The sequence below is a fragment of the Pseudonaja textilis genome, chromosome 3 (assembly GCF_049901715.1).
Source record: "Pseudonaja textilis isolate UNSWEBS1 chromosome 3, rPseTex1.2, whole genome shotgun sequence".
Taxonomy (NCBI): domain Eukaryota; kingdom Metazoa; phylum Chordata; class Lepidosauria; order Squamata; family Elapidae; genus Pseudonaja; species Pseudonaja textilis.
In genome coordinates this window covers 165,565,144-165,577,553 of record NC_141992.1, presented here as the reverse complement: position 1 = coordinate 165,577,553, position 12,410 = coordinate 165,565,144, and the positions used below count along the sequence as shown (strand labels likewise).

Here is a 12,410-nt window from a genome sequence, read left to right as displayed (position 1 = left end):
AAATAAACAAATAAATAAACAAACAAACAAACAATCAAACTAAGGGTCTCTCAGCATTTTGGCCCTTCTTTTCTTGCATCCAACATCTTGAAGCATGTGATAGTTTTTTTCACTTTGGAGATCCAAGCCATGTGGTCCTGTCCACCATTAAACCATCTTTCCAAACAGCCTCCATGTTTCCAGTGTCTTTTTCTCCACTTGGAACTGAACCCAGAACGATATTTCTTCCAATACAAGTTTACTCCATAGATGTTAACCAATGACAAATTCCTATCCAGCCATTACCATAAATTCTTCAAGTCCCAACCTATCTGGAGGGGGCACCAAATTAGAGAAGATTCTTGTCTCATTTAGATATCAATATATCTAAAATGCATAACAATTACATGTGTCTTTTCTTCACAGAGATGCAATCCTCATCCAGTTCCATATTTAAATATAATGGAGAAAGGCTGCCAGCAGCACAGAGATCTCTTAGATGTGTGTTTCTCGTACTCAGCAATTTGGACTTCAAGTGCCAATATTCGTCGGAACTGGCACGCTGGTTTGGGAAATCTGGGAATTGAAGTCCATACATATTAAAACTGTTGGATGGCTTGGGGCTCCCCCAGGAGACACACCAGACGCGCGGTTACTCCAAACAGCCCAGTTCTTGGGAGACCAATCCCATCGCTTACCATTAGGGGGCAAGCTGGAGGCTTAGCGGAGCGGGCGGAACCAATTCGCTAGGAACGACTGTTCTCCCCTCACTTCCGGTTTGCGCTGTCCGACAGCGGACCGGGAGGTTCCTCCTGCCCGAGGCGGTTCACCGGGAAGCAGAGCCTGCTTTGGCTCGGCCTGAAAGCCGGTGAAATGGCGACTGCCGGCCCTTCGGGGAGCGGGATGGCCCAGAAGACGTGGGAGCTGGCTAACAACATGCAGGAGGCACAGAGCATCGACGAGATATACAAGTATGACCGCAAGCAGCAGCAGGAGATCCTGGCGGCCAAGCCATGGACCAAGGAGTAAGTGGGTGTCTGGGCGACAGGGAAAACCGCCGCTCCCTCTGCATTCCTCGTTCTCTGTCTTGTTTCTTCAGAGAGTTCTGCCGGCTACCGAGGTCGCTGTCCGGTCCCATGGCCAGGAAAAGGGGCCCATGCAACAGCCATGGTATACTTGCCTCAGAGGTAGCAAGGGGGATCTGGAGAGGATGGGGCGGTAGAAAAACTGGTCTAAGGAGAGACTGCATTTCTCAGGGCCAGTGATGATCTAGATGATGGGGTGAAGGATTTAAGTTTAAGAACAGCGATGGAAGTTTGGATTTTGCAGATCCTGGGGAGATGGAAATAATGGGGTTTGGCACTTCACACGGATCTTAAACAAAAAGGAGAAAATAACATCATAGATGAAACCAAGGAAAGTGAAGATGGAATTAAATCAGGTGAAGAGAGGCATGCTTATTAGAGGATTGTAGTTCCCCATCAAGCAAATATTGATAACTAATGACATGTCTACTGTGTTTTAACAAAATATAGTTAACACAGGTATTTGGGTCTTTCTCTTCTTGCCTGTAATCATGATGCAAACGTGTCCTGCCAAACTCTTTCATTCTGCCGTGATTCCACAACATTGTCTTTATTTCATCTCTTGCCTCTTGCCCAGTTATAAAGTATTGTTTTCTTCCTTTAGCCAACAGCAACCTACAACAGTTTTATAGAAAATGTGATGCACTTTGCTGGTGATTCTGTCTGCACAATATCAGATGATCCACAGGGAGAGGCTCTTTCAAAGTTATTCCTCCACAGCTTACTATTTCTCAGTAGCATGCCTCTTTCTCAAATAGCCATGAATGCTGAATTAACCGAAGGGCATAGCACTAAAGCCATTTCATACATTCATATAAATGCCTCTACTAACTCAAAAATAAGGAAAATGTAGAGTACTGCAATATGACATTAGATATAAATTAATTAATTATGTTATTGTGAAACATAAAAGTTTTCACTTTGACAGTTGACAGTATCATTCATTGAACACCAATATTGGTCATGATGATTGAGTTGTTTCATAATACAGTTTTCAGAATCTAGAAAATCAGTCTATTAAGAATGCCCAAATCTTATTTTTCTCTTTTTCTCCTTCCTGAGCAGAAAGGTCTTCAGATTTCTTCTTATTTGCTTTTCTTTCACTGCTTTGAAAATTCTTTATTTCTTTGCCTAGCAAACAGATCTTTTCTTCTCCTTGCCCAGCATATAGATCCTTGCAGAGAGTCAGCAAGAACCTTCTTTTTGTCTGCCTCTTTCTTTTTCCCCGAAGCAGCTTGAGCCTTCTGGCCAATATTTTTTGCCCAAGCCTCACATTTCCACTGCCTCTGCTCAGAGTAGTACCACCCTGTCATAGAATTCAAGACTTTTAATTTAATTTGAAGGCTTCACTCATTTTTTTTTAAAAAAATAATGTTATAGGAACATTAAGAGTTTCCATAGTATATTCCACACAACCTGGCCAATGACTAACCAGACCCCACTTTCGTTGGGAGACCCATAGTGTTGTGCTCAGTGAGCTGTGAGGTTCCTGCCAGGTCACATCTTTCTTATTCTCATGCCCAGCCTGCACATTTATACAATGCTGCCAGCAAGCATGTTTAGAGATCAGAAAGCCACAACAAAAGCAAGACAGAGATGGCCAATAAGATTGCATATTTTATGCCACTATGGTTTCTGATGTCTTGAGAATAGAAACAGAACACGTTTCTTCAGTAATGCAAAAAGACCTTTATTTAAGATGTATCTACACAGAGATTTTTCCATGTATAAAATGAAAGCACAGGCTATTAAGATGCAGAACACTGTAGCATATGGCAAGTGTTGAGAAAAAGAAAGGAATTCACAGTTTTAGAGGTAATTCTATAAATTAGGTATCAGAATAGTTCTTAAATTAAGCAGTGCTTTGGGCCAAATTTCCCACATCCAGACCATATATAATATTACATAAACATTTTCCTGAATTATCAGACAATGTTATTTTATGGTTTTGCAATGTAGTTCTATTTTATTTATTTAAAATAACTTGCAGCCTGTATCGTTGTCAATATTTTTACAAAAAGATACAGATTACAAATATGTATGATAAAGGAAATTATTAAATTGAAATAGTAAAGACTTCATGGATAATAAAAAGTTATTTATTTCATGAAAAAAATGACATCAATGCTGGATCCAAACATATTCCTAGAGAGCACAGTCAATAGATAGAGAATTGTTGTAGAGAAAACCATGCTGCATGCTATACATCTGAGCAGATGGTGAGTTAAATAATCCATAGTCAATGCCTTTGTTAGAACTATATAAATATACAAAAAATAGCTTGTCTTGGGATCATCATTCAAAATATTACAAAGGGAAGTTTATGTAATGATGAAAACATGAATTTTGTGTAGTAACAATCTTACGATGGCATGAAAAAGAAAGACATATTATACTAGACGAAGTTTTATATGCCAAATTCCAGGCTGCACCAAGAGCTGTTGGAACAAATATACAGTAAATGATTCCCTGTTTTTTGGTAGATAGATTCTCATCTTAAATCTTAAGTCCTATCTTATGGTGTTTGATATTTATCATGTTTATAATTTCAGAATTGTCAGATTTTCTTTTCTGAATGTCTACCTCCAATTACACTTTTGGTAACATCTCAATTATCAAAATATTCTGGAGGTTTCAAAAACTTTAATAATGGATTTTTTATTTTTATTTTCTTATGACTAAAATAGCCTAGTGATTTTATGTCTAATAGAAACATTAGCCTAATGTTTAGACATTTAGACATTGCTTGTCAGAAAATAGCGTATGTGTATTTTTCCTATTTTCCTTTCTATAACAATTCAGTTGCATTTTTAAGATATTTGTTTTTTTTCCTTGCAGCCACCATTATTTCAAATACTGCAAGATCTCTGCTTTGGCTCTTCTGAAGATGGTCATGCATGCTAGATCGGGAGGCAACTTGGAAGTGATGGGCTTAATGCTTGGAAAAGTAGATGGTGAAACGATGATCATAATGGACAGTTTTGCTTTACCAGTGGAAGGCACTGAAACCAGAGTTAATGCTCAGGCTGCTGCATATGAATACATGGCTGCATATATTGAAAACGCAAAGCAGGTAAAACAATAACAAAAACAATAGAATATATCCTTCTATTTTAGGAATTTAACATTAACTAAAATTAACTAAAAAACTGTAGGGGCGTGCATAAGCGCACAAATGTGCCTACCGTCCCTGTCCTATTGTTTCTTTTTATTTTTCTTATATGTATCCATTTCATGTATTTATGACCATGTTTATACTTATACCTGTTATCTAATAATTGTTTGACTAAATAGATATATATATATATAAATAAATAAATAATAAAATAAAATAAAATTATCTGAATTCAGTTGTGGATCCGGAGACGCTTAGATAATGATCTTTAAATTGTTTATGCTTTGTCCTTTTGCTGTGGTCATTAAGCAAATTGCAGGTGGTCATTAAACAAATAATGCAGTAATTAAGTGAATCTTTCTTCACCTGCTGACTTTGCTTGTCAGAAACTCTCTGGAAAGGTTGCAGATGTTCATCATGTGAACCCAGGATGCTGCAACGGTTGTAAATAAATGCCGAATGCCAAGCAGCAGAATTTTGATCACTTCACCGTGAAGACACTGTGACAGTCATATGAGGATTGGTCATTAGTCATTTTTTTCAGTGTCATAACTTTGAATGGTTATTACTGAATTGTTGGGTTGAGGGCTACTTGTATATACACAATATATTATATTGTGATTCTAAATATTCTGTGTAAATAAAACGTGCAGTTTGCTAACAATCCCCCAAAATGGAGTGGTCATATTAATTAAATGTCTTTTGAACAATGTGCTTTCTTTCCCTTGTGGTTTTGGTTAGGTTGGTCGTCTAGAAAATGCAATAGGCTGGTATCACAGCCATCCTGGCTATGGTTGTTGGCTTTCAGGAATTGATGTCAGTACACAGATGCTTAATCAACAATTTCAAGAACCATTTGTAGCTGTGGTTGTGAGTATAATATTAGAATTTGTGAACTAAACACTAAAATATGTCTGAGAGCCTATTTCTATAAAACCTGTTTCTCTGTGAATAGGGTTTTGGTATTTTTTGCTACTTGCTCATCTGAATGATATTTTGAAAATTAGGTGGAGTCTTTCAAGTTAAATTAGTATAAGAACTAGAAACTTCAAACTGATTGTATGTAGTTTAGAACAGTGTTTTTAATGCTGGACAAATATGTCTATTTTTATGTAGTTTAAACCAGGTATTGGGGGGGGGTCCTATATACATACCATACATGTACTCACATGCCAGTCTAGCAGGAGAACAGCAAGTATAAACAGGTTTACCAGAGATGGGAAGTCCCTAAAATAATTCATGTGTGATTGCATAATAAAATAAATTTTACGTAAGAATAATATTTAACTGCTTTTTAGGAATGTATTGTATATGTGAACTCTGAATACATTTTACAGATTGATCCAACAAGGACAATATCTGCAGGAAAAGTAAATCTTGGAGCTTTTAGGACATATCCTAAGGTAACAACACTATAACCAAAGTTATATAACATAAAATGGGAATTAACTAAATAAATGAAGTTTTGTTTGGATGTAGTTCATAATAAAACATTGTGGTTATTTATATTATCAGGCTTCCAAAAATATAGCATTATATTGTAGAAGTGGATAATTACATAGAATACTGTATTTTTATTACATAGAATATTTTCAAGGGACGCAGTGGCTCAGTGGCTAGGGCACTGAGCTTGTCGATCAGAAAGGTCAGCAGTTCGGCAATTAAAATCCCTAGCGCCATGTAACAGAGTGAGCTCTCATTACTTCAAAAGCATGTAAAAATGCAAGTAGAAAAATAGGAACCACTTGATAGGAAGGTAACAACGTTCCGTGCACTTTTGGCATTTAGTAATGCCAGCCACATGACCATGGAGACATCTCCCAACAGCACTGGCTCTTTGGCTTTGTAACGGAGATGAGCACCGCCCCTTAGAGCCAGAAACGACTAGCACGTATGTGCGAGGGGAACCTTTACCTTTACCTTAGAATATTTTCAGAAGATAATCTGTTTGAGATCCCAATACATGTCAGTGGTATGTGAATAGTGAGACAGTCATAGCTGAAAGTGTCCATTTTTTGTTGTTGACTTTTTCTGTTGAGGTTATCTTAGTCTAATTTAGGAAATTCATCTCTGTATCAAAAGTATTTTAAAATTTACACAAAGAAAACAAACATGTTTTCCTTAGAGAAAACATAGATTGAACAAGCTGATAGAAAATTTACCTTATGCATTTAGGATTTCCTCTGTTAAAAGTATCTCTTTAGCCTTTTTAGAGGCATATGGTTTCTGTACTTGAGGGAGAGCACTTTGTCAATGAATTACTAACAGCTAATGCAGAAGTCACAAACTATTATGGAAGCACTTCTTTGCTGAGGACAGTTGCAAGAACTGGGGATTATAGCAAAACTTTCGTACAAAAGGTAGAGTGTCCCTTACATTTTGTCAGAAAAAGTAGAGTGAAAATTTCTATGCCTGCATCAGGATGTTTTAATTATATCATTCAGGTTCAGGTTGCTTCCTGAAAATTTATAAACCTCCAGATGAAATAGAACAAAAAATAATACGTTTAATTGATAGGAAGTTGCTATATTTCCATTCCTTGTACTAGTATGTTTTATCTTTCAGGGCTATAAACCTCCTGATGAGGGCCCTTCAGAATATCAGACTATCCCACTTAATAAAATAGAAGATTTTGGAGTGCACTGCAAACAGTAAGATATTATCTTTTAATATAGCAGCTTTGGAATGTTTTCCAGTTTGGAAAGAAAAGTACAGCTACTTGAAATTATCCAAATCATACCAATACATTGTGTTGTAGGTGTGTGCATTGCTTTGTCTTTACTTTGGAATAAAAAGAGAGATATGGATTTCAATGAAGCTCTTTTGTATAGGCAAATCTGATTTGCTGAGGTATAGTAGAACATTTGACCCAAACGGAACAGTTTTAATGAAAAATTCAATGTCTTCCTCAATATGATTTTGTCACGATTCCTATGTGTCAAGCAAACTAACTTGTCCCCATCCCACCCTCGCCATTTTTCTGTAAATATAATTGAGTAACTGTGTTTGGGTGATTTTGAATATAAGCCCAGTGAACAGAACTTTGTGCAACCTGAAGTGAAAATTACAAAACATAGGAGAAAAAGTTCTGTTTCATTCTTTACTATTTGATGGTAAAAAATTTCTTGGTATTCCCAAGATACAGTATTCCAGACCCTGAAATAATTTTTCTCTACTTTCTTTCCTCAGTTTTACCTAACTTTCTAGAATCTCATAAAAATTTACTAATAACATCTTTTCTTGATTGTATTAATATATAGTACTCAATATTTGTGTATATAAAAGCATTTTAAAATATATTAAATTACTATCCATTCATGAGCTTACTTTGAAAAATGTTCTGCATGTCTATATAAACATTTTTTTAATGAAACAGGTATTATGCCTTAGAAGTATCCTATTTCAAATCCTCCTTGGATCGCAAGCTGCTTGAGCTTTTGTGGAATAAATATTGGGTGAACACTCTTAGTTCATCTAGTTTGCTTACTGTAAGTATTGTGGAACCACCTAAAAATACAAAAGCAGATTACTAACAAACTTAACACATAAGTCTTTGAAAGACTCATTTGTGCCTGTAAGGAGAAAGATAAAAGGTGAAGAAGAGGGATTTCATAAAATGGATTACAAAATATACTAAGGTTTGGGGTGCTGCAGGACACAAGTCATATATTCTTCAATATAACACTAAGAATGACCAATTATAGAGACAGCGCTGGAGACCACTTTTGTATTGGATAGATTCCTTCCTTTCTAACATGCTATATTGGTTGACTCAGCCTTCCATCCTTCTGAGGTGGATAAAATGAGGATCCAAATTGTTGGGGGTAATATGCTGACTTGTAAACCGCTTAGAGAGCACTACAAAGTGGTATATAAGTCTTAAGTGCTATTGCTATATCCTTTTTTTATTATTAAGATTAAAAGTCCTGTTTCGTCCATCGATGATAGATACCATCTGCCTGCAAAGAGATTTCCATCCATTCATTTTTCAGTAACTCTGCAGCTCAACAAAAAATAGTGTGGATAGGAGACCCATTAGGGCATATTTCGTGGGAACGCAAAAGTTGTGAGAGAAATAAAGTCAGATCATATGTTCAAATAAAATAGGTGTTTAAGTAGAAATATTAGGGAATTTGTGAGTTGAAGTCCACACATCTTAAAATTGCCAAACATTAACACTGTTCTGAAGCAAAGTGAAGCTATAGACAAAAACACTGCCTTGAAGCAAAGGAAGGCTGTGATTTAACCCTGCTGTGTGATAGAAAATAACAAACATTATCTTTTCAGCCAGTAATTAAATCACTTATTCCATAGCCATCAGTGAAATCAAATCATATGCTTAATTTGTTCAACATCATCTTAATTTCTTAATTGTGCGTGCACAGACACACACACACAAATAGCATGCATTTTGCAGTTACCATTAACTAGAGATATGTAACAGTTTGGATCCATAGCAGAAAAGGTGCTCAGGTGGGATACAGATATGCTTGCTTCACCTGTCAACACTATGCTTCTTTAAAGAGGTGCCCTGAATTGCAATGGGTACACCATGTCTCCTCCAAAGTATATTTCTGCTTTGTATCTAAACAGCTGTGCTAAACTATGTAAATTCTGTGTTTAAAATTGACTACTTGCTCAGCCTAGAAGTACTTAATCTATTTTGGTAGACCTTGAAAAAATTATTTGAGGGTGTAGTATTTGGATGGGTAACAATCAGACTAAACAGGGCTGTAGACTAGATGGTGAAATTAAAAAAATACACTGAAAGAAAGCAGTGTCAAACCCCTATTTGTTGCCAGGGGGGGAAAAAACCCTCTATATGGATGTATTGTAGATTTTAAACTTCATTAGCTTCTTTGGTATGTTGTATAAAATAGCAGCATTCTGGAAATGTGTTCATAATAAATCTTTTTCAAACGCAGAATGCTGATTATACAACGGGACAAGTATTTGACCTGTCAGAAAAATTAGAGCAGTCAGAAGCTCAACTGGGACGAGGAAGCTTCATGCTGGGTTTAGAATCCCATGACAGAAAATCGGAGGACAAACTAGCCAAAGCAACAAGAGACAGGTAAGGTCATCTTCATTTGAGGTTTTGGATTAAGAATAAAATACTTATTGTTAATTGTATGAAGATTTCATACTCTTAATATTTAAAATACATTGATTCTTTTTCTTTAGCAGCATTTAGAGCTCATAGATTTGACTATTTCAATTTTTTTTCATATCAGCATGGGTTATGCTAAATATATTTATTTTTATGAACCAAATGTATAAGCTGCCCACTGTATAAGTGACACTGAACAGCATCAAATATATATGAAGAAAAATGATAAAATAAGTTGTATGTATGTATGTAAGTATGCTTGTATATTGGGGAAATTAAGCCATGTTTCCATTTGGCAATAGTCTGTTTAATGAACTTTTGAGTGGATAACTGATTGTTAATCCAAAAGGGGAACTAACTTGCATCAAGGCAGCCCGTGTTTGTGTTCCATCCAATCACATGGTTTTAAGAGAACTGCTGCTAGACCATGGACAGTACTAAGCTAGATAAAGATTTTCACTCCTTATACTAGCCACCTGTAGGTTTACATTATCCATTTAAAAAACCATGGATGACTAATATATAGAATGAAATTCTAGCTCTATTTAGCTTAACATTATTCATGATCTAGCAGCAGCTTTCTACAATTAAAATCTGGTTTTCTTAGTCTTGACAGGAAAAGCAAGTAATTGAACCTGAAGTTTTTTAAATGCAGCACATGTTTTTACTATCTGAATTATAGCCTTACAGATCTTCTCTGGAATATAGAATGTGTAGAGAGTATAATGAGAAGAAAATATTTGACATTTTAAGTAGTTTTTCATTAAACCATAATGTGACTTGCTGGGCTTTAATTTGGCATTAGGGTTAGGGTTAGTGCCAGTGTAACTTGTAAACCATAATTTGTGATATATAGCTACAGTGTCTTAGCACAATGTACCTAGGCAATGTACAGTGTTTTGCAAATAATAGGAATGTGCCCCGTTATTAGTCATTCAAAATGACCAACAAAGCAACTTCAAGGAAAATAGAGGAATGACTGCAGAATATGATTACATTGATTACATGTACTCAAAAGTTTAATTACAGAAGTTTGTTGAGACAATACTGTGTTAATGAATCTACATTTAGTACTATATTATCATTGTAAAGATAGTAAGGAGTCCCTGCAGATTTTATTCTGCTAGTCATTGCCAACTGTAGTGGACAGTGCTCATATCCATTTCAAGGCCATTGAGCCAGTGCTGTTCAAAGTCATTTCCATAATCATGTGGCCAGTATGATGTTGCAGAGAACTGTTACATTTCCACCAAAATGGTACCTATTTATCTACTCGCATTTGCATGCTTCCAAACTGCTAGGTTGGCAGGACCTGGGGTGAGGACAAGAGCACACCCCGTCATGTGGCACTCAGGCCTCAAACCTGGGCTGCAGGCTTTCTAGCCAACAAGCCCAGCATCTTAACCACTGAGCCACCTCACTGCCCAATAGCATAGTACATAGAATGTTTTCTATATTGTAATTCAGGTCCATAATCTGTAGTCATTTGGATACTTACAAAGAACATTGAGTTCATCTTTTAATTCCTTTTATAAAATGCTGTATTTGCCTTTTCATAACTGATAACATTTATGCAATTATGGACACTGCTACTAGGACATTTGACTAACTTGCAATATAATCATAGAAAGTTGCATTCAGCCATTTAATTTATGTTTTTATTTTTCTTTCAGCTGCAAAACCACAATAGAAGCAATACATGGACTGATGTCTCAAGTTATTAAGGACAAGCTTTTTAATCAAATTAACATTGCCTGAAGAATTTCATCAACTGATACTTATATCCAGGATAGAGAAGACATGCCAATTTGGACTAATTTCAGAAGTGGAACTTGAGCCAAAATGGATATTTTCAATTGATTTGTAGTACTTTAAATCATTATTTCTGGCTTCTTTGCCTAGTTTTAAGAACAAATTCAAAGTTTATTGTAGCTCTATTCTTAACCCTAACATTTTGTTGATTGCTTCAAAATAAATAAATAGGTTGTAGAAGTTTAGAATTTATATGTGTCAGTCTGCAATAAAGATCTCTTAAAATGGCCAACTGTTCATTTTCTTTTCACTTTAATGTTATCAGTTATTTTCATTCTTTGTGGTAAATTTTGTGCTGAGCCAAAATCATTTTTTTCTAAACTCTGCCTACCCATCTGCACAATCGACCCTGCAGTGGAAATGCTTCTCTTTCAATTAATCCATGGCTTGGTTCACAATTCTTTCTTAAAGTCAGATCTTTCTAATTTATATGGTGACAGTACATACTTGATTGTGGCTAATCTTGGAAATTGAATGGCTGGTCCTGGTTAGCATTTGGAAAAGAGAAAAAAGTGCCTTGTTTTATTAAATTACTAATCAGTATTACTTGAAAGTGTAATATTAAGTACAGTTTGATTGGAGTATTACGTAAAAACTACAGTTTTATGGTACATTTTTCTAGACTGAAGTAATTCCTCTAAAATATATTGGATCCAACGGAACCTGCCTGTTGTACTCAAGAATCCAAGATGACCTATCAGTTCTACCCAGGTCTATAGAATATGAATCTATTAACATAAAATATGAATATGAATCTTTAATATAGAATATGAATCAATATGAATCGCTGTATTACTATTTCAAAATGTTTTATGTTCCTACTTAGCCCCACCCCATTAATTTTGTTCACAAACAGTACCATTGCACTATAACCAACTTTTAAATAATCCAAAAGTAAAGAATGACAAAAGATAAACACTATGTTTTAGGTTTATACAATAATTTTAAACACAGTGAAGACTGTGGATTAAAACTAAAAACCCATTCTCGTTTGAAATGTATCAACATATACTATGGTAGCAAAAATGTATATATGATATAAATGTGGGCAAATGCACACCTTAGGAGAAATTTGCACAAAAGATCTTTACAAAAAAATTTAAATACATTCTCCCAAACTTAAGTTATGAAAAAAATACCAATACAGTAGTTCCTTAAATATAATATATTATGTATTATCAAGAGAGACAAAGTTATATTGTATACTGAGGTATATTTCTTAGGATATGTATCGTGTATGGAAGGGAAACACAAGAAGAATACTATTATGTTCATCTGCTGACAGATTTCTATAGGCATCTAATTGGTC

At 35.4% G+C, this 12,410-nt stretch overlaps 1 protein-coding gene across 1 annotated transcript; it reads left to right on the top strand.

The window, feature by feature from the left end:
* Positions 1-741: 741 nt before the first annotated feature.
* COPS5 (COP9 signalosome subunit 5) lies at positions 742-11,330 on the top strand. Its single transcript, XM_026706122.2, has 8 exons — positions 742-1,004; positions 3,903-4,137; positions 4,921-5,049; positions 5,517-5,582; positions 6,745-6,830; positions 7,556-7,667; positions 9,105-9,253; positions 10,963-11,330. The coding sequence occupies exons 1-8, from the start codon at positions 853-855 to the stop codon at positions 11,045-11,047; spliced, it is 1,014 nt and encodes a 337-aa protein (XP_026561907.1). The 5' UTR covers positions 742-852; the 3' UTR covers positions 11,048-11,330.
* The last annotated feature ends 1,080 nt before the right edge of the window (positions 11,331-12,410 follow it).

Coding starts and splice junctions, on each gene's coding strand:
- COPS5 (XM_026706122.2), top strand. CDS start 853: ATGGCGACTGCCGGCCCTTCGGGGAGCGGGATGGCCCAGAAGACGTGG. Junction 5,583..6,744: donor CTTTTAGGACATATCCTAAG/GTAACAACACTA, acceptor TTTATCTTTCAG/GGCTATAAACCTCCTGATGA. Junction 6,831..7,555: donor TTTGGAGTGCACTGCAAACA/GTAAGATATTAT, acceptor TTAATGAAACAG/GTATTATGCCTTAGAAGTAT.